The sequence below is a fragment of the Diabrotica virgifera genome, chromosome 4 (assembly GCF_917563875.1).
Source record: "Diabrotica virgifera virgifera chromosome 4, PGI_DIABVI_V3a".
In the NCBI taxonomy this organism is placed as follows: Eukaryota; Metazoa; Arthropoda; class Insecta; order Coleoptera; family Chrysomelidae; genus Diabrotica; species Diabrotica virgifera.
The window spans coordinates 63,982,476-64,006,756 of NC_065446.1; the positions used below are offsets into that span (position 1 = coordinate 63,982,476).

At 31.0% G+C, this 24,281-nt stretch overlaps 1 protein-coding gene across 1 annotated transcript in view; it reads left to right on the forward strand.

Moving 5' to 3' along the window:
- The window catches only part of LOC126883580 (ribosomal biogenesis protein LAS1L-like), a 35,083-nt gene extending 11,119 nt beyond the window's left edge, over positions 1–23,964 (forward strand). Inside the window, exons 2-3 of the mRNA XM_050649229.1 lie at positions 13,532–13,755; positions 23,677–23,964. Coding sequence (XP_050505186.1) covers positions 13,532–13,755; positions 23,677–23,964 — 512 coding nt within the window. The remainder of the gene's footprint in view (positions 1–13,531; positions 13,756–23,676) is intronic.
- The last annotated feature ends 317 nt before the right edge of the window (positions 23,965–24,281 follow it).

Sequence of the window (24,281 nt, forward strand, 5' to 3'; positions counted from 1 at the left end):
ATCTCGGCTATTTTTTACCCTACAGAAATAGTAAAACTGGTAAAATATTCAATACAGAAAAAAATAAAATTTGGTTATACATATATCATTTTTACGTATATTGAGTATTTTTGAAGTTATTATCAAAGAAAATGAAAATTACGATAATTTTAAAAATTCTGATTTTTTTAAATTATACCTTTTTTCAAAAATATGCATTCTAAACCAGCAAAAATTGTTTAAATCATTACTTATGCTAATATAAAGAACTTACAGTAAGAATTACTAGAAATTTTAATTTTTATGGAAATTACGTACGTTTCATTTTTCACTTTTTGCTAAAAAATTCGAAAGGGTTCTCTTATTTCCATCATAACTTGCGTAAATTTAATGCTATTAACTTCTTGTGGTGCTCATTTTATAGGTATTCCAAAGTACTTTGACAAGTGTTTTTTTTTTTTTTTTTTAATTAATTTGATGGCTTTGGTAAGGACCAATTAGCCAGACAATTTTTTCTTTAACTATAACAATTCTTTTTGTTTTTTATTTTTTTTTTAATTTAAAACTCATCCTTCCTCACGATTACAATGCTCAAAATATTAGTAAGGTAAGATTAATGTGTGCAAATTTTTCTTTTGTTTTCTTTATAATTTAATTTTTACTTATCTTTTTATATGTATAATTTATTTTGCTTTTTTTTTTTCTTTATATTCTTTTTTACTATTGTTTTTTTTTGTTTTTTTTTTATTATAATTTTTTTTTTAATTTTTTTTAATTTTTTTTAAATTAAATTTTTTTTTTTTTTAATTTTTTTTTTATATTTTTTTTTATATTTTTTCGGTGCACACGTACAAAATATAATTAGTTGCAGAATTGCTAACAAAGATGTGGTTAGTAATTTACAATTTCATTTTGCACCTCTTGGTGTGATTATACAGGGTGTCCCGAAAAGATTGGTCATAAATTATACCACAGATTTTAGGGTCAAAAATAAGTTGATTTAACCTCACTTACCTATATACAATAGTGCACACAAAAAAAGTTACAGCCCTTTGAAGTTATAAAATTAAAATTGATTTTTTTTCATATATCGAAAACTATTAGACATTTTTTATTGGAAATGAACATGTGGCATTATTATGGCAGCATCATCTTAAAAAAAAATTAAAATGAAATTTGTGCACCCCATTAAAATTTTGTGGGGCTTTGTTCCCTTAAACCCCCCCAAACTTTTGTGTACGTTCCAATTAAATTATTATTGTGGCACCATTAGTTAAACACAATGTTTTTAAAACTTTTTTGACTCTTAGTCATTTTTCGATAAGCCAGTGTTTATTGAGATATTTTAAATATTTGTCGAATCCACCACATATTTGTATATGGTTAAGTACGATTATACAGTCCTGTTAATAATTTGAAAATTTATTTATAATTTACATTTTTAGGTATATTTTGAAAAAGAAGCCACATCTCGATAAAAAGTGACTTATCAAAAAAAGACTAAGAGGCAAAAAAGTTTTAAAAACACTGTGTTTAACTAATGGTACCATAATAATAGCTTAATTGTAACGTGCACAAACATTTGGGGGGTTTAAAGGAACAAAAACCCCATAAAATTTTTATGTAAACATATTATAAAAGAAGCCGCATCTCGATGAAAACTATCTTATCGAAAAAATACCAAGAGGCAAAAAAGTTTTAAAAACGTTGTGTTTAACTAATGGTACCACAACAATGAATTATTTGAAACGTACACAAAAGTTTGGGGGGGTTAAAGGGAACAAAACCCCCATAAAATTTTTATGGGGTGGACAAATTTCACTATAATTTTGTTTTAAGATGTTCCTGTCATAAGAGTGATACACGTCCATTTTCAATAAAAAATCTGTAATAGTTTTCGATATATTGAAAAAAATCGATTTTCATTTTGTAACTTCAAAGGGCTGTAACTTTTTTTATGAGCACATTTGTACTAAGGTAAGTTAGGTTAAATCGAACTATTTTTGGCCCCAGAATGTGTGGTATAATTTATGACCAATCTTTTCGGGACACCCTGTATAAGAAATACAATATATTATTATTCGTATTGAAAATTATACAATTTAAATTTATGGGTAAAAAAATGTTGTTATTAACTATTTCATTATAGAATTTATCAGTGCTTGCACTATTTAATGAACACCCGAGTATTATATGAGTTAAGTCTCCCAGTTCACCACATAAACATGAAGAATCATCAATTAAACCAATTTTAAATTTATAAGTTGGTGACATTGCATGATTTGCTCTTATTCGGTTAATGGTAATAATAAAGTTTCTGTTGTTTTGGTTGTGGAACCATCTTAGCCTCGGGATCTGGACTTGACATGATTTGTAATTTAGTCCTGTTTGTTTGCTGTTATACAATTCTTGCCATTTGGTTTTGAGCTGAATTTTAAGTATGGAATTCAAATCGGTATAAGGAATACGCTGATTAATACACTCTCCGTCTAAGTCTGACGCAGCCTTTGCAAACTTATCGGCAATTTCATTTCCTTGAATACCCGAATGTCCTTTTATCCAAACTATTATCACCTTTCGTTGTGAGCTACCTATTTCGTAATTGGTCTGTAATATTTCTACTTCTAGATGATTTAAGTTCTTCGACGCACCTATATTCTTTAGTCTCTCCACGACACTTTTGCTATCTGTAAATATAATACTTTTCGATCTATCAGTCCTAAGTATATACTTTAGAGCTTCACTTATTGCAAACATTTCTGCTGTATATATCGTTGCCTCATCTGGTAATCTGATCTCTTCGTGATATTTTGTGGTGTGATCGTAAAAAGTGGCGCCTGTACGAATTTGTTTTGATCCATCGGTGTAAATCTGGTTGTAGTCGGGCCATCGTTGATTAACCGTTTCGAGAAAGTGGTGTTTGTCGATCTGAAATGTCTTGATTTGTTTAGAAAACAGAATATGTGGACGTTCTGAAAATATTGGTTGGATTTTTGATGTGTATAGTGACAACCTGTATTGAGAAAGAGTGGTGTAACTTTCACAGATAAGTGGAGTTTTCTTTTTTAGCCAATACGACTGAGTGAGTACTGAAACTGAAAGTTCATGGATAAGTGTTATATAACTTGCGGATTTGGAAAATGCTTTCGTGATGAACTTGTTACTAATTAGTTGCCTTCTCAGTTGTAATGGTGGTTCTACGGCTTCTGCTTCCATAATATTTATTGGAGTTGACTTGAGATATCCAAGACATATTCTCAAGCTTTTGTTTTTTTGGTTTTCTATTTTATCTAAATGCGTTTGTGCCGCTGATATTACAAATGGATACCATAATCCAGGATTGATCTTATCATAGTTCTATAAAACAACAAGGCAATATTTGGGTCAGCTCCCCATTTGGTATAACAGAAAGCTCTCAGTATGTTAATAGCATTCTCAGACTTTTTAGGTATTTGATGTATACAGTCTTTCCATAGCAGTTTCCGATCTAGATATAATCCTAAGTATTTCACTACATTTTTTATTTGGAAATTATAAGGTCCCAGTTTTACATGATCCTGCTCAATGTTTCGTTTTCGGCTAAATACACACACCTCTGTTTTTTGTTCAGAGAGTGTAAAATTATTTTCATTCAGCCACTCATTAAAGATGTCATAGGTTTTGTTCAGTTCATATTCACATGTTTCAAAGTTTTTCCTGGTACAATAAAAAACAATATCATCTACAAATTGTATTGTTCGTATATTTTTGAGTTTAACACTGGCATCCATTGTATATAATATAAACAAAAGTGGACTTAAAATGCTGCCTTGGGGGAGTCCAAGGTTCGTGATTCTAGGTTTGGTGATTTCTTGATTTATTTTTAAATGAATTTTTCTGTTGGTGTACAGGGAAGTTATAAAGTTCGCTAATTGTTTATGAAATCCAATTGAAATCAGTTTGTTCGTTAGAACATTTAGGTTAACGTTATCAAATGCTCCTGTAATATCGTTGAAACCTGCCATAGTCATAAAGTTACTAGAAAATCCAGCTAAAGTGTCTGTTACTATTACTGTTAATGCCTCCAATGCTGACCTAGATTTTCTGAAACCATATTGTGTGTCAGGCAGAATATGTTCTTTCTCTAACCATTGCTCAAGACGATTTTTGATAAGCCTCTCAAAGGTTTTCATTACACATGAAGCTAATGATATGGGTCTATAAGAAGTTGGAATGGAATCCGGTTTATCATATTTTTTTATTGGGATGATAATATACTCCTTCCAGCTTTCAGGGATTGTTGTTTGTCCTGTCCATATTGCATTATATATAGGTACTTAAAAGATATTTTTTCTGATTCATTGGCAAATTATAAAGCATGGAATATGAAATATTGTCTATACCAGGAGAGCTATTGTTGGTATGTTTCATACATCGTTCCAGTTCCCACATAAAAAAACTATCGCTTAGATTGGTCATGTTCCTTGGTACTGACGAAATTTGGGGATCATATGCAACTTGGTTGGTTGGTACCCATGGCGGTGAAATTTTGATGTGCAATTCTTCTATCCAATTCGCATTTGGGTCTATTGGTAGTCTATTTTGGACTTTCCGATTTTTATATGAGTTTACCTTTTTCCAAATTTGTGAAATTGGTGTATGATGGTTTAAACTTTCACAGTACTCAATCCATTTTTGCCTTTTTGTGAGTTTGAAAGTGCGTTTGGCAAAAGCGTCCATTTTTTTGAATTCTATTAAATTTTCACGATTTGGAGTTCTCTTATATTTGATGAAAGCTATTTTTCTTTGATGAGCAGCGTTGTTACAAGTTTCGTTCCACCAAGGCTTCGGACAGTGATTACGGTGCTTAGTCTGACTAGAGACTTTTCTTGGGATGGAGATTTCTGCAGCTTCATTAATCATAGAAAGGAATTCATCATAATTTTGAGCTATATCTCTGGATTCAAGAATAGCTACATATAGATTCCAGTTTGCATTTTTTAACTGCCATCTGTTGTGCTCCGAGGATACAGCTACTTGATGATCATCTTCCACATCGAGTGTAATTAATATGGGTAGGTGATTTGATCCATGTGGGTCCTCAATTGTGGTCCATGTAAAAAATTGTACAATATCGTGAGAGCATAGAGTGTTTAACAGGTATATTTTATAAAATGCATAGTTTTCCCGTTATTTAGGATTGAATACTTAGATTCCAGCACTCGTCGAAAAAAATATACATTTAATTAGCCAGAACTCACTTTGAATTAACATTAGTTTAGTTCTTCAAGTAAGAAGTGTATTAAATGTTTTATTATCTTCAATTTTGGTAATTATAACTTTTTGTAGAAGCTTATAGTTTTTGAGTTATACGGGAAAAACCGCTTTAAAACATACATTTTTTAAAACTCAAAAAGTGTTGATTTATATTATTAACTTTATATAACAAATTTTGTTTTTAATTTGTCTCTCTATCGATTAGTGGTATTATTTTTAATAAAATAACTTTCACCCCCGGGAAGGGATGGCATCCACTCCCAGGGTAAAAGCGCAAGTTGGCGTCATGTCACCTTTGTTCCTTGAGGTTGAGGTATCCTCTAACTACTCACCAATTTTCATGAAAATTGTTGAAGGTTCAACGAAATCGGAGGTGAAAACCTTCAGTTATTGCGCTATTATTTTTGCTGAATATGAATTATAAAATCAGAACCGACTCTCGGAGTTTTTTTTTCTTTATTTCAAGATTGACTTACTAGATTTCAATTTGATAGTATTATTATTATCTGTTGGCGTTTTTATTCATCATCCTGCACACCAGACACTTCAGAGTCATCTAAATTATATTCGTTAACAGCAACCCGAAAGACAGAAATCCTTATGCGTCAATTTAGTGTCGAAAACCCTCGGAAATCCAGAAGATGACGTGCCTTAGTAATGACCCCGAGCACCAGGTTCTCCCGGGGCCGGTTCTTATGGCATATTCGTGTTAAGCAACCCCAACAACCTCCGAGCAATCCATTTGCATAAATTTAATGCCGAAAATCCTCGAAACTCGAGAAGATGACGTTCTTTGCAGTGAACCTGGGCAACAGGTGTTCTGGGAGTCGTCGCTGATGTCGTATTTGTGGTCAGTGATTCCAAATACCCCCGAATAACAAAATTTGGTCCCATCTCTACTGATTTTAAAATGTTTATGCACTTTTGGATGCATTTAATGCCATTGTACACAGTTATGCTAAGCTAAAGTAGTATATGTAGTATCTACTCTACCTACAGACAATAATAATAATTTATTAGAAACTAATACAAACTTTAAGCTAGTACCCTTATCTATTTGTTTTTTGTTGAAAATCTCTTCCAGTAAATGCTGCAAGAGGTGAAAGTGTAGTGATTATAACACAAAACACCATAAAGACATTTCAATAAATACGGAACACATGAGGGTCACATTTGTTAATATATTTTTCCGTCGACAGTCCATTTATGATCAATTTCAATACCCTCAAAATCATTGAATAATGACCCCGATTAATGAATGATTTTCTATTAATGAACGATTTCATTATAGGCAACACAACATACATTGCTTGCATAAATTAATTAAACGCTCTGTGATTGGCAGTGACCTGTGGTATAGGCAACCAAACATATACCTATTTATATTCCCACTAATAAATTTAAAATCAAGTAGCCGCTGTTAGTACTATCTGTCATTGTATGTCATTATTTACTTTATTGTTTAAAATTCTGTGTATTTGAAAAATCAAAAGATGGATATATCTTTATTTCTGAAAAGTACGGTCGACGGAAAAGTTTTGTAACGAACTCCTGAATTAAAATGGCGATTAACAATCTTGAACATTAACGCGCTCGCTCCGCTCACGCGTTAAAATATCTCAATTTTTAATCGCCTTTATTAATACACTTGTTGGTTAAATAACTAATACCATACATCATCAAGCAGCACTGATTTGTCCACTGTTGAACATAGGCCCCCTCCAGATATCTCCATCTTCTTCTGTTCTGCGCCTTTGCTATCCAATTGGTCACAATTATTTTGAGGTAGTAGGTCGATCGCGTTGGGGTCTTCCTCTGTTTCGCTTGTCTGCCCGTCGTCTCCGCTAATGCAATTTTTTTGTCCATCTGTCGTCTTTCCTATTTGCAACATGTCCCGCCCATCTACATTGTTGCCTTGTAATACGTTCGATAATATCTTCTCCGATTTTCGTCTACGAATCTCTCCCCGTTTTTTACTCTATTTCTTAAGCTTATTCCAAGCATTGATCTCTTCATCTTCAGTTGTGTCCTTCGAAACATAACATAGATCTATAACACAAAAACAAGTGGGCGCCATAAAAGTTTACCACGCTAATGTTTAAGACAAGAAGAACGAGGCGGCGTTGTTCAGAATCTCTATAGATGTGGAGGTGGTTCTTTGAATCATTCTTACTAATTTGATTAATGTATCTGCCTTTAGGTGTTTTTTCTGGCCAGGAACCGAAGGTTTTCACCTCGCAATTTTTACAGAATGGATAGATTTGCTTAAAAACTTGAGAATAAATAGTGGATAGTCCAAGGAACAAAATTTATATGATTCCGAAAGGCGCTTTTACCATAGGGGTGGTTGCCCTTTTTTATTATATTTTGATGACAGAAGTTGATAAAAACATTCATTGTAAAAAAATGTTCTATACATTTTTTTGATAAAATTAATAATTTTCGATTTATTCGCTATCGAAAGTGTTAGTTTTGAATAGAAAAAAGCAATGTTTTTCGATATACTCATTTACGATCACTCAATTTTTGCCGTAGAATTTTTTTTTAAACCAAGTTCTTGGGAAATAAATAACCTACAACTTTATATTGAAATATTTTTTCGTATCTCTGATGCTAATCTTTCTATTCTTAAGAAAATGGGCATTTTTTACCAAACTACAAAAAATCGTTATTTGCTTTTAACTCTAGTTTTTTAAAAACTAATAATTCAAAGCCAGTCAAGCTTCTAGAGTCTATTAATAATACATAAAACTAAAAACACCGTAACTTACATTATTATGATTAAAATTGGATTTCTCCTTTTTTTTTTTTTCAAAAAAATATATTGATTTTTTACCGTAACCTTTTTATTTATTATCTTTTTTATTTATTATCTTTGGTAGAAAGTTTGGTAAAAAATGATTTTGTAGGTTTTTATAAGATCTGTGTATAAGCCTTTTAATACTGAATCTTTATAAAATCCTCAGTCGCAAAAAGAGGTGACTTTGAAAGGGTTGGTAAAGTTTTAATTGTCAATGGGACGAATCGGTCCCATCTTTTACAAAGTTTATATATTTTTATTGTTTATTTTAATAATTATAAACAATTGAAAAATGCGTACTTTTGGGTTTAATTTGCAATCGCTTTTTTTATATATAAACATTAGATAGCAACCTTAAATGGTCCCTTCATATCGACGTGTTAAGCAAGAAACTATCCTCAGCTTGCTTTGCAATAAGATCTGTCTCTAAGGAAATGGATTTAGCCTCTTCCAAAATAACATACTTTTCATTGTTCGAGTCCCATCTTCGATATGGTCTGCCTTTTTGGGGTTTTGGGACAGCTGCCCAATCCGATGTTATTTTTAAATTGCAAAAAAGAGCAATCAGATATCTGTTTGGCCTCAGAAGAACAACACATTGCAGAAGCTACTTCAAAGATCACAGAATTCTAACATTACCTTCTTTATATATTTTAGAAACTGTTTGCTTAATTCGTAAACATCTACATGTTTTTCCAGAAAGACCTAGACATGACTATTCCACCAGAAATTCTACTTTTGACATCTATTTATCGATCCCGTCCAGTGAGTTAGTAAAGAAATCTATATTATATTCTGCAAAAAAACTATACAACCATCTCCCTCTACAACTTAAATCTGCAACATCTTTCCCCAAGTTCCGTAAAATGACTAAAGCCTATTTATCTGAAAGACCATATTATTCAATAGCAGAGTTTCTTAACCAATAACTAAGAAATTACAGTATTGTTATGTATAAGTAGAATCTTAATCTATATTTGAGTGTCACATGCAGCAGCATAACTTATTAAATTACTTATTAAATTTCTTAAGGCAGATTACGCAATTTGCAATTTTTTTTAAATTTTGCAATAGATTGTTACTGATTTTTATTTGACTTTATTATGTTATATTTATATTGACGATTTGTATAATTTTAGTAAATTGTATTTGTTATTGTTTTTATTTATGATTCTTGTAAGCTTTGTCTATAAAATTGTTAAATTTTTCATGACAATAAAGCATATTTCTATTCTATTCTATTTTAACATTTTTTAATTTAGAAACTCTCACTTCAAAAAGCAAGTATTTTCAAAAAAGTTGTTTTAAACGTTTTCATCTACAATGCGTAGTTTTTTCAAAAAATATTGAAATGAATGAAAAGAGTCACTTTTTTTGCTTAAATTTTAATAAAAAACCATCGAGCAGTTAAATTTCGACACCAACGAGAAGGTACACCTTTTCTGTTGACTCTCTCCAAATATTCCAGTTGAAAAGTAGCGCCCAGTAATTTTTAGGTTTTTAAATGCTTTGTTTCCTGGGGTAACACCAGATACCTTGTATAGTACAGTTGTTTATTTGCAAACAGTCTGGGCAGATTAAATACAAATTATCAAGTTTTTATATTTGACGACAGTATTATCGGAAATTGTTGAAATAATTTCCGCACAGACAGGTTTCCTTCCTGCACCTATTAAAGCATTTTGTAATGAATTGCTAGAGTCCATCAAGATCACCACAAGTATAGAATCGCATATGAATAGTTGTACCGAGGCCGACACACCCAATAATAAACTTATCGTCAGTAACCTACTCCACATTCCATTAGTAACACTAATCACAAAAATATGTAATAATAGTAATTTTAATTTAATATTTTGTATTTTAAAGGTCTTTGGGAAGGAACAACCCAATGGTTTAGAGCTGAATATTGTAACATAATTTAAAGTTGATTTTTTGCTGCAATTATTTTTTCTACAACAATCAATAATACCATTTTGTATTAGCCTACAGTGCTCCTTCTGCATTTCCTCTCTTATACTCCAGGGAAATAAGGCAAAAATATACCATGTTCGGGACACTTGAGCAGCCAGGTTGCAAATGGGTTTTTTGGGTACTATATACCTAATAAATTATACATACAAAAATGCCCGTCACAGTTCGGACGATAAATTTAGTTATTAACAAATAAGTGTCAAAAATGGCAGTTTTTTCGTTTAAATCGCTACGAGTAAAAATAGAGTAACTAAATATCTTATTTTTACTATTATTCTTTTAGTAAATGAGTCAAGGTTTAAAATGACAGTTTTTGAATTTCGGTTCGATCATTTGTTGCTTCAGAAATTGCAAAATAAAACTAAAATTTCGAAAATAAAAAAATTGCTATAACTTTTGTGAAAATGACCTTATGACTTTCATATTGCACAATAAGTTGAGACAAATAGTCCATATAATGCACAGAAAATTTTAAGACGATTCGTTAATTAGTTTAAATTTTATTCAATTTGTTTATCCCAATGAGCTTTATCTTCGCAATATTGTTGTTCAAAAAATAGTAAAGTAATAGCAATTCTGTGAAAACCATATGAAAGAAGAAAAGTCATGTTTTCAAAGTTTTTTAAAAAATCATTAAAAAGTCATTTTTATTATTCCGAAAATATTTTACTAAAGTAGGGTCATTTTTAGTTCATAAACAATTTAAATTACTTTGTTAATATTAACTGTAGATTAAAACTACTTTGCTATTTGAAAAGGTGGTATTTTTATACGAATTTTCAAAAAGCACTTTTTGCCTAGGTTAATTACAGTCAAAGGTAGCAACTTTTTTTATTTAATTGACAGCTACTTTGTTTATAACAATTAAGCAACCCATCTAGCGCCATTTCGAAGTTGAAGGTATATAGTTTATGTATAAAAGTTTGAGTAAACTTTAAACTTCAACAGAGTTGTTAATAAAGTTTTAAAAATAACGTTCTAACGAAATCGATTTGTGGTCGGTGGAAATGAATATTAAAATCTGTGCACTCAAAAGATGAAACTGATTCTTCAAACATATGCTGCGATTAATATCTCCAGAGCTTGTTGATGGGTTTTGATCATAATTTTTTTAAATTGTATGTACTCGTAGTCTTGTAGAGTACGTTATGTACGTAAGTCTCCACCTAACATTTCAAAATGTTAGGGGGAGTTCCCCTTATCACTCAGGGATACGAAAAATAGATTACGACCGATTCTTAGACCTACCGAATATACATATATAATTTCATAAAAATCGGTCAACCGGTCTCGGAGGAGTATGACAACTAACACTGTGACAGGAGAATTTTATAGATGTAAATATATAGATGGGTATTAACAAATAGGGGTTGGTGATGGAAAAGTGTAAATTAAGGGTTGTATGTATTTTTTAAGCCTACATGATACAAAATTAAGATAGACAATTTTGTACAAAAAAATAAAAAAAAATGTCAGGGGGGCAATCCCCCTTATAACTTATGTGTATGAAAAATAGATTAAAACCTATTATCAGTCCCATAGGATATACTTGTAAAATTTCATAAAAATCGGCCAAGCCGTTTCGGAGTAGTATGGTAACTTACACTGTTACAGGAGAATTTAATGTATATTGAAGTAACTGTGAATTAAATAATAAAAGTGGCTAACTTTGACCGTAATTAACATAGGCGAAAAGTTTTTTTTTGAAAATTTGTGTAAAAATACCAGCTTTTGAAATTCCAAGGTAAATTTACTCTACAGTCAATATTAACAAAGCTATTCAAATTGTTTTCAAGCCAAAAATGACTCTACTTTAGTAAAATGTTTTCGTAGTGACAAAAATTACTTTTTAATGATTTTCTTCAATAATTTGAAAACAATACTATTGTTCTTTCATGTGGTTTTCACAGCATTTCTATATAATTATTATTTTCTGAACAATAACATTACAAAAAAAATCTCTTTGGGAAAAACAAATTGAACAAAATTTAAACTAATTGACGAATCGTCTTAAAATTTTTTTGTGCAGTATATGGACTCTTTGACTCAACTTTTTGTGAAATATAAAAGTCGTAAGGTCACTTTCGCGAAAGTTATAGCAAATTTTTTATTTTCGAAATTTTAGTTTTATTTTGCAATTTTCGAAGCAACAAATGATCGTACCAAAATTAAAAACTGCCGTTTTAAACATTGGCTCATCTACTAAAAGAAGAATACTATAAATCAGATATTGATTTATCCTGTTTTTACCTGTAGCGATTTAAACGGAAAAACTGCCATTTTTGACACTTATTTGTTAATAACTAAAATTCTCGTCCGAACTGTGACGGGCATTTTTGTATGTATAATGTATTAGGTATATAGTACCCAAAAAACCCATTTGCAACCTGGCTGCTCAAGTGTCCCGACAAAAACCTTATTTCCCTGGAGTATTAAGGCATTTTATTTTGTTAGATACGGACGGAGTGGAATTTCTTCCACAAGAAAATATATGTAATAATAGTTTTTCCGAATATAAACATGTTTCTAAAAAGCGAGATTGATTGACTAAAAAGAAGAGTAATTTTTAAATGTTTTTTTAGTAAATAATATCGTCAATTATGGCCGTTCTCATCCATTGACCTGTTATTTTGCAAAACTAAATCTATGGACGCCTAGTGCTTAGACTATTGTATAAGTATAATTATGCAATAATTATGTACCGTAAAGCTGATAATGCAGACCAGTTATAATTTTTTTCGGCTACACTCCACTTACAACCTTGGTATAGATATGATCCTGAGGAATTTTGTGTTAACTAAACCATTTTGTCACTAAATTGAAAATGTTTGTTTTAAAAATATGTTATTCAGTAACAAGTAAAAAATAGTAATTCATGTAATACATGTGACATTTGATTTCCCAGTTCAGGACCAGATTTGTTAAAGGTATAATTCCAGTAAATAATCTCTTCTTTTAAAAGTATCCTTTTTCATATTTTTTGAATATTAATAAGAGACGCATTGATTCAAGCTGTGTCGATTTCACAAATATCATTAACCCCAGAAAATCTCTTAAAAACCCTTTAACCTTTAACTACGGGCTACGGTGTACACAGTACACCATGCGTGTTAAGTTGGTTGCCGTTTCTTAAAACTATTTTCTGTGTTTACGGCGCTCGACGTAACCTATCAGTCAGTATCAGTATAGTATCAACCATTGTCTGTTACAGTCGATACGTGATTTTTGATCGAATAGTTAAGTTGTGATAAAAAATATCAAAGTGAGTTCCCGAACGGTGCCTTCAGTACACCACGCACATAGTTATAGTTTTGTAAGTAAATTTAACGAATGTTAAACTTTAAATTACCTGTAAACGAGTTATTTTCTGTGTAGTAAATGTTACATTGTACTTTTTATACAAAAATGTGAAATGGAAACTTGGGAGAAATATTTTTTATAGGGATCGAGTGCGTGTTAGAAACCCTAAAAGTCTCACACAAGATGAGCTTAGAGCTATGGCTGAAGCATTGTTCGAATAAGAACCTGAGGAAGAAGTTATTAGGGGAGAAGAGGATGCTAGTTCGTCAGAAGAAGAGGAAGAAATTACGGAAGACAACGATTATAACACTGAGTCGGAGATAGAACTAAATGATAAAGAGTCTTCTGATTCAGATAACGAGAGCGATGGTGAGAGTTTAGAAAGCGATGAAGATGAGTATTTTATAGCGAAAGATAACCAAACAAAGTGGTATAAAAATTCAGTGGTGAGCAAATTTAGCAAAACTTCCAGCAAAAATATTGTAAAAATACTTCCTGGGCCAAAGCTGAGTGCTAGAGATATTACCAATAGCTACAATGCTACAATGAGAGTGTTTTCGAAAAAATTTTTAGTGACGACATTATTGAAAATATAGTTGAGTGTACAAACTTGAAAATTGCAAATATGCGAATAAAGTATAACCGGCCGAGACGGGCTAAAGACACAACAAAAACAGAAATTATGGCATTTATCGGACTACTACTTCTTGCAGGAACTAAAAAGCAAAACCATATACATTTTCTTGAATTGTGGACTAAAGACGGAACCGGCTCAGAAATATTTAGAGCATGCATGAGTGCTGATCGATTTTTATTTTTGCTTGCTGCTCTAAGATTTGATGACAAAAATAGTAGAGGGATACGCAAGGAAACTGATAAGCTTGCTGCTATTCGAGTTACACTGGATCGTTTTGTGGAGAACTGCAACAATAACTACTGTTTAGGAGAAGAAGTAACAATTGACGAAATGCTAATACCTTTCAGAGGTAGATGCAGTTTTATTCAATATATCCCGTCCAAGCCTGCAAAGTATGGGTTAAAAGTATTTGTATTGTGTGATGCCCAGACATTTTATGTTACAAATTTAGAGGTGTATTGTGGTAATCAGCCATAAGGACCTTACAACAAATCAAATAAACCTGCTGATATTGTACATCGTTTACTTCAAGACTGAAAAGGGAAAAACCGGAACTTGACATGTGATAATTGGTACACAAGTTACTCATTGGCCAATGATCTTTTGAAAGATAAAGTAACAATGGTTGGCACACTAAAGAACAATAAACGGGAGCTGCCATTGAAGTTCCTACCACATAAATAAAGAGAAGTTGGATCGTCCCTTTTCGGCTTTCAAAAAGAGGTAACTATAGTGTCATATGTCCCTGCAAAAAATAAAGCTCTGCCTTTGATATCAACCATGCATAATGATTCTGCAGTAGATCCGGAGAAAAAAAAGCCAAATATAATTTTAGATTATAATTCTCACAAAGGAGGTGTCGACACAGTTAAAATGTGCGGTACATACTCGGTATCAAGGAGAACGCAAAGGTGGCCGATGGTTATATTTTTTCAGCTCCTAAACATCGCAGGAATTAACAGCCAAATCCTGTATAATGCTGCAAATATAAACAATCCTCAAAAATATAGAAGGATATTTTTAAAGGAATTATCTTTATCTTTGTTGAGACCACACCTTTCAGAACGAGCTGAAATACATAGTTTGCCCTTAGATTTAAAACTATTCCTGAAGAAATATAAAGCTACTGTAGTGGAACAAGAAGAAGAAGAACCACCAGAAAAAATACGAGGAAGGTGCTATTGCTGCGGAAGGCGTAAAAATAGAGTGACAAGCATTTCGTGTCAGACATGCAGGAGAATGGTTTGCAAAGAACATTCCACCATTATTTGTCCTGAGTGTATTAACTCAAATAACCAGGAAGAAGACGAAAGTGAATAAAGATTCGTACGTGTTTATTTTTCTACCTAGTTAAGAATTTAAAAATTTTCGCATATTTTTTTAGGTTGGTGTTTCAATATGCAATAAATTACTGTTTTCGTTTTTTCTCACTGGTTTACCATTTTGAATTATTTTTTAGTTTTATTTTTTATTATACAGGGTGTCCAGAAACTCTACCGACAAACGAAGACAGGAGTCCGAAAATGCTTCCTAAGGGAGCTAGAGCTCTTTGAAGATGGCGTCTTGTAATTAGTTTTTCTTAAATACTTCCAGAACGCTTTTATTTAGAAAAACAAAAATTGGTACGGGTATTTATCTTTAAAATATAAATCTAATCCGTCCATTGCAAATTTCTAGTACGGATCATAGGCGTCCGTTTTGGGTAGGGCAACGATTATTTTATCGCATAACTTTTTTATCTTTAACTTTTATGCATTTCTGACACTGGATTAATAAATTGTGAAGTATTCTAGTACTAAAAGGTAGTCTTGTTTTAAATCGGTAGGACACACCGTTTCCTAGAAAAATCGACTTAAAAATTTTTCGCTTTTTAAATAAAAAAAAAAAAAAAAATTAAAAAAAAACTGTTTAGAAAGACGAAAACTGGTACATTTATTTATATTCCAGAGATAAATCGATTTCATTAATTGCGTATTTCTAGAACTGGTCATAGGCGTCCGTTTTGGGTAGGTCAACAGTTATTTTATAGCATAACTTTTTTTTCTTGAATTTTTGAGCATTTTTGACACTAGATTTTTAAATTATGAGGTATTCGAGTACTAAAAGTTACTTTTACTTCATGTTGGTAAAATACTTCGTTTTTTGTTGAAAAGTTCTTTCAATTTTTTTTCAAATTCCAAAAACGAAAAATTTTAAATCGATTTTTTTAGAAAACGGTGTGTCCTACCGACTTAAAGCAAGAGTACCTTTTAGTACTAGAATACCTCACAATTTAATACTCCGGTGTCAAAAATGCATAAAAGTTAAGGACAAAAAAGTTATGCGATAAAATACCCGTTGCTTTACCCAAAACGGACGCCTATGACCGGTACTAGAAGTTTGCAATGGATGGAATCGATTCATCTCTGAAAATTAAATAAGCATACCAATTTTCGTTTTTCTAAATAGAAGTGTTCTGGAGGTATTTAAGAAAAACTAATTTCATGACGCCATCTTCAAAGAGCTCTAGCTCCCTTAAGAAGCATTTTCGGACTAGGTGAATTGGGTTAAATTGTCTTAAAATTATCTGAGGAATCTCCTGTCTTCGTTTGTCGGTAGAGTTTCTGGACACTCTGTATAATAACTAATTATTGATTAAACACAAGTTGTGCAATTTAATATAGTTCTAATTATTAAAGAAATTTTGTTTCTGTAGCTATTTGTAACTGGTGTATAGAGTACACCGCGCCCGCATTTGAGATTCATGGTTGGGCGCCCGTAGTTAAAGGTTAAACACCATAAAAAACATGGTTTTCTGGCGGTTTAAAAGTCTTTAGTTCAATTTGTGAATCTTTTTAGGAATGAGTGACTTCGTGGGATTCCCTGGGCTTAGTTTTAACACGAGGTCAACCCATTTTATGCATTTTATCTTTACTAATTTTATTATATATCCTTATAGAATCTATAGTCTAAGGTTTGGTCTTTTACGTCATATATCATTTTCATTTGTCGCTCCATATATTAAATTTTGCACAGTATTTGACGGGCGAAAACACCCCCCCAAAAATGGTAGTTCGTGACTATAGGTACTTTGTCAGTGTCCAGATTTCGGAGACATTTTTGTTAGCAACAGACGTATCAGAGTTTTATACAATTTAGTTTTTGTTTGCCTGGACAGGTTTCTTTTTCTGAATTTAGGGAACAGACTTGGCTGTTGACGAGTGAGTCCAGATAAACGAAATTATGTCACTTTTTCAAAACTATAGACAGTATCTGCTCCTTTTGTTTTGATACATTTACTATCATTTGTTTTGTCTCCTCTCATTTCCATATATTGCGGTTTTGTTTGGTTTATTTTTGGACCGTATATTTTCCCTTCTTTTTCAAATTTCTAGAAAATCTTTTTAAGATCGTTTTTCGTTCTCGATACCATCACCACATCATCCGCGTAAGCTATTACTTAGTTCCTTACTACTGAAAATAGTCCTGTTTGGCCTTACAATTATTTGTTGTAATACTAGGTTGAATAACATCGTTGTTAGCGGATCTCCTTGTGTTATGATGTTACTCTTCCATTGTTATACTACCGGGTGTCCACTTATATTTTCCCCCATTTTAACTGCCCATAACTTCTAAACGGCTCAAGATAGAAATATGCGGTTTTCGCTGAAATCTTTTATTTTAGTAAAAGTTTTGTCTGAATGGATTGAATTTTTTATATCGCTTTCAAATACGAAAAAAATGGCGGATTTTTGAAAAAAAACATTGTTGACTTTTTTTTAATGGAACATCCAGTATATTTTTTGTAAATTGAAAGAAAGGTCATTCACCTATCCAGCGATATAATTTTTTTTAAAATCGGTTGTCAAATGAGTGAGCAATTAATTTTTAAAATGAGAGATGCAATGTGGAAATCACATAACATAATATCAATTTGCTTATTTATGTTATTTAGGTATTATAATATGTGATATCCACGTTGTACCTCTCATTTTAAAAATTAATTACTCAGTGATTTGACAACCGATTTTGAAAAACTTTATATCGCTGGATAGGTGAATGACCTTTCTTTCAACAACGTTTCTTTCAAAAATCCGCCATTTTTTTGTATTTGAAAAAATTAAACCACCATTAAAAAATATTACCTCCCTCATAGGACTTTTTAATTCAGTTATTCATATACGAGTCTCTATTTCAGAAAATATTCGGGAGGTGGTGTTTCGTAAATATAGAAGTTTCTAAACTTAATACAGGGTGATTGATTAGTAGGGTAAAGCTCAATAGCTCCGCTATAGTAATAGAGAGCAATAAAAGTTAATAACAAAAATTTTAGCCACATTTGAGCTTCACATTACAAAATTAGTTAGAATGTTACAAGGTGTTCGATAACACAGTGGCAGACCTAACATATGTTTCTTTAAATGGAACACCCTATATTTTATTTTATATTCGAAATCCTGTTAACTTCTTCATCACAAAAATATAAAGGTTTGTTTCGTAAAATCGTAACAAGTTCAGCGTCCTATATAAATAAAAATAAGCACAACAACAATGGTTTATTCATGCCATATTTTTTTATGTATTGTCAAAATTTTTAAGAATTATTGATATTGCTAATTTTATTTATATCAAATACAGGGTGAGTCAAAACGCAAGTACATTATTTTCTCAGTAATGTTAAATAGAACACCCTGTATTTTATATCATTATTGAAAAGTAACATTAACGTACTTTAATTTTTATATAACATTCCCTATGCCCAAATTTATTAGTTTTCGAGATATTTTCATTTTTCAGAGCAAATTATTTTAGGTGTTTAAATTTATCTAAATTTTAAGTAACCCATGACTGAATTGACAATTGAAGATTACCGATTATCAATTCGGTAATCAATGTAACACTGTAGAAAATAAAGAAATAAAAATAATTTATTAGTAATACATTTTACAAACAAAAACACAACCACTATATGCAACATTTTTGAAACAATTAAAAACTATCTTTTTATGTAAATGCAACAAATAAATAAAGAAAATTAGTAATAAATTTTACAAAAAAACACACAAACACAAAATACAATATTTTGTGAAGACAAGTAAACACTACTTTTGTAAAGTATGTAAATGTAACAATGTAACAAATAAAGAACGAAACAATTTATCAGTAAAACATTTTGCAAAAAAACATGTTTGAAAAAATTAGAAGCTACTTTTAATAAAATATTTTTAATATTTAATTAATAAGGTGATCAATATTATCTCCTAACACATTTATGTACGCCTAAAACGATCATTGAATGAGCTACTTACTCTACGGAGCATTTGTAAATTAACACATCGAAATACACTTTGTGTTCTATTTTTCATCTCATCCCTTGTTGTTGGAGGTATTTTATAAACTTCATTATTAACGTAACCCCAAAAAAATCAGTCCAGTTTATTAAATTCTGGTGATTTGGGTGGCCACGCTACTGGTCCATTGAAAAATGAAAATATCTCGAAAACTAATAAATTTAGACATAGGGAATGTTATCTAAAAACTAAAGTACGGTAATGGTACTTTTCAATAGTGATATAAAATACAGGGTGTTCCATTTAAAATTACTGAGAAAATAATGTACTTGCGTTTTGACTCACCCTGTATTCGATATAAAGAAAATTAGCAATATCGACCATTCTTGAAAATTTTGACAATAGTTAAAAAATATGGCATTAATAAACCATTGTTATTTTGCTTATTTTTATTTATACAGGGAGTTGAACTTGTTACGATTTTCATATAAAATTGGTTATAACTTTGTAAATACCCTGTATAACATAACAAACCTTTATATTTTTGTGATGGAGAAGTTAACAGGATTTCGAATTTAAAATAAAATATAGGGTGTTCTATTTAAAAAAACATAAGTTTGGTCTGCCACTGTGTTATTGAACACCCTGTAACATTTTAACTAATTTTGTAATGTGAGACTCAAAGGTGGCTAAAATTTTTGTTATTAACTTTTATTGCTATCTATTACTATAGCGGAGCTATTAAGCTTTACCCTACTAATCAATCACCCTGTATAGAGGTGCCCCCGACAAGTCAAGTACCCTTAAAAATCTGTCGGACTATATTACCAGTAAATTGTAAGTATTTATATCAAAGAGTCCTGCAAACAAAATTATCTTTTATGACTGCATAGTCTGCCTCGCAAACGGGGGACACGCATCATAAAGAGTCATAAAATTTATATCCTCACACCTGCTATTTGCCGAATTGCCTGATAAAAATATTTACAATTAACTGGTAATATTGTCCAAAAACTTTGTTAGGGTACTCCAGTTGTTAGTCGGGGAAATGAAGCATTTTGGCTCGCAATTTTTTCGTCAAGCATGGATTTACTTGAAATTTTGACAGAAGGTAGGGAATAGCCCAAGGATCATTCTCTATATCATGCCCCTGTACGCTAAAACCTTCGGGGTGGTTGCCACCCCATCCTGGGGGGTGGGAATTCTTTATTACATTTTAACCATGTAAATCGATGTAAAAAGTAATTTTAGGAAAAAATGTTTTTTACATTTTTTTCGTAAAACTAATATTTTTCTAGTTATTCGCGCTTGAAAGTAACAGTTTTTCGTCGAAAAAATCGACTTTTTTAGAGGGTTTTTTGAGAATATCCTGAAAAATATGCATTGAATATAAAAACTGCAGACAACAAAATTGTATCTTTTAGTAACACAAACTAAATTTTTTTCTATAATATCTTTAAGACCAATACAAATCGAGATACGGCATGTTAAAAGTTAGCTTTTCTCGTCAAATGCATAATTTGAAATATTCAAAGCCAACTAACGGGAAAGCTTTACATTTTTCGAGGAAAACTTAAATTAATTTTTTTCAAGTATACAATTTATCCTTTTAAATAATAATAATAAAAACATTTTTTCATGAAAATAGAGCGACTTATGATCAAAAAAAGGTCGGTACCTGCTTTTCTCTACCAAAAAATCAGTGAAACCCCCTAACTACCCTCCTAATTAAAAATTGGTCTTCACCTTTCTGTAATTCCTTGTATATTTGTATTATCAATACACTCAAGAAGTAAAGTAAGACCTATTTAAAAGGCATAATTTTAGAAAAATTTGAGTTTAAAGAAAAATTTATTTTTGCAATTTCGTATTTTTCACCATTTACTTCCAAATATTTCCGAAAATACTGGAGATACGAAAAAAATAAGACTACTAAATTTTAGCTTTTTTAATAGCTAAATTTATGGTGTGCATAGATTTTCATTACATTGAATAGTTAGCAAGATATTAAAACCTCTACTTACGAGCAAACACCCCTTATTCGAGCGCTTTAAACCCACCCCAATTAAAAAGTAAGGGATCTAACGAAATTTAATTTACACAGTCTTATAGTTCTTCAAAAATCCTACAAAATCATTTTTGAAAAAACTATTTATCGTTTTCGAAATAATATTCGAATAGTCCGCTTATGGAACATTTTCAATGCATGTTTAATACTACCGAACTGGTTCGTATACTGGAAGATGATTTAAAAACTATTTGTATTTGTACTTCTACATATATTTGTAAATTCGTATTTTTGTGTAAATAAATGTTTTTGTAATTCTTTAATTCTACTTTTTTTTCTGTATAAATCTATTAAATTATCTACTTATAAAAATTATAATTTTTGTTAAGGGTGGTTTTTAAGGGTTGAAATATTATGATATTATATCCTAAAGCATAAAATAATCATTATTTTTAGCCAATCAAAACCAAATTTTACCCATATTAAAGTTTACAATGTTTTTACGTAATTTTTGACAATAAGGGGTAGTTTACACCCCTAAAAATAATTGACGCCCTTAAGCATGTTATAGAATATGAAGTACAGGGTGAGATAGTGAGATAATCTTAATCCCAAATTTGTATGTTAATCGATACAAGCCGAAATTATTCTTTTAGGATAAGTAATTTTTTATATATAGCTCCAACAAGGGTGGTTTTAAGGGTTGAAATATTATGATAGTATATCTTAAAGCATAAAACAATCATTATGTAACTAATAAGAACCAAATGTTGACAATATTAAAGTTTAAAATGTTGTTTTATAATTTTTTACAAGTAATTCTTTTAGGGGTAATTTTCACCCTTAGAAACCAAAAGCGTACAACGGCTCAATATAGAAAATAAACTAGATGGTGAAATGAGCCTAATCCCAAATTTTTGTATAAATCGATGCTGGACGAAAAAATTCCGAGGTTTTGCCATTTTTTCAGTTTCATTTCCTCGACTATGTCGGACGCACCAAAGTTTAGAAACCACTATATTTATGAAACCCCCCCCTTCCGAAAATTTTCCAAAATAGAAAAGTTGTCCGACTCGACATGAATAGCTGAATAAAAAAAATCTCATGGGGGAGGTAACAATTTTTTTTAAAGGTGGGCCCAAGTAATACCTAATACATTATCCTAAGTTTTGTTTGTAACTAATATATTTTATAAATAATTCTAGGATTGTTTCTACTTTAAATTATTCTCTTTAGTTTTTCTAAATTTCTTAACTTAATGGCAAAACTTTTTTAACTCTGTGTTTATGTAGGTTTCTTCTTCTATGTTAGGTAAAACAGGGTGAACAGTTATTGATAGGCAGCATCCAAAAGGTCAACATGATAATTAGATTTACTTAATAATGTTGTTGATTGTAAATAAACAGTATAATAGAGGAAATAATTTATACTTTGTAATACACTACAAATTGGGGAAGTACTAATAAATAATATTTATGAGTAAAAATTATATCAATAAAAGCAATAAAAAATTTAGTCTATTTTAATAAGTGTTTTTTACTTTTCCGATTTTTCAATAGATCTAAAATGTTAATATTCCTGTGGATCTTCCCAAATTAATGCCAGGCAGAAAACTAAATACATCTGGACATGGAGGATTTGCTACCAATATGAAGGAATCATTTGAACACACACCGGCCCCAACTATCGTACCATACAGAAACATGAAAACGGTCAAAAAGGATATTAAAAATATCGTAAGAAATGTCCACCTATTTTTCCAGCATCTGTAAGTAAGGGCTCTTTTTCTTCTTATATTCTGTAATATTTCTTCTATTTGGCGGTCAGCTTGAATCATTTGACATCGTATAGTTTGAATAATGGCGCATTTGCAATGCAAAATTTTGTCTTTTCTCGAAACTGAATGGGGATATTTACTTACAGATTTTTGTGGTGAACTCCACAATTCGGTCATATAATTAAATTCTAAAATTTATGGTTTTGCCAAATAGTTTGACGTTTGACGATAACAGTAAAACAAATTGCTTCTGTCACATAAATTTGACGTACACTGTAATAATGTGTATAAACTTTTTATAGTATATCTAAAAAATATTATTCAAAAATTAGTTTTAAATTGGTATATAAATGATATTTGTCAAAATAACTGCCAATATTTGAACACACATTTCAAAGTTCTCTGCAAATTTTGTGATTTTAAGACATTCTTAAACAGTTCGAATTCGTGATTCATACTGTTCGAGTTCATCTTGACGTTTTGTATGATAATTAAGTTTATCTAACATCAGCAGTTGAATCTGCAAAAAAATATAATTATAAAATAAATAGTGAAGTGACAGTGACGTACCAAATTCTGTTTTTCTACAATGAACAATTCACACATACGGAAAACATACAACCAGTGTCTATTGTGGTATTAGCAGAAATTGGACCACTATTAATATACATCCAGGAACATGCACCCAACTCCCAAACAATATCCGCCCCAGAAAACACTACCGAAAATGCACCAAATTCTGTTTACTACGGTCAAGAGGCAAATAGTCCTATAGCAAACATTCCACAAAATCAATTTATTTTTCCAGCACAACTACAACAATTTCCACTACAATCACAACCAATGTACCACGTCCAAAACAACCCATCCACTGCAGAGCAGACCTCAAAAAGACAGATAAATCTTGAAAATATACATTCAGAAAACTCAGATATTGAGTTTAGCGAAGAAGAAGACAAATAATCCCAAAATAAAAACTCATGGCAAGTAGTCAAAAAATGTAAATTTAAAAATAAAGATTCTAATTCTTTCAGTTCACCACCAACAAAAATACAAAATCGATACATTGCATTATCAAACGACGAAAACACTGAACACACTTAAACAGAAAAACAACAGAAGGTACCAAGACCACCTCCAATATTCATATATGGTGTCAAAAACTTTAAAGAAATGCTCGATAACTTTGCACAAATTATACAGAAAGATACCAGAACCCTGCCAAACGACACTGTCAAAGTTATAACACATACAACAGATACCTATCGTCAACTGGTAAG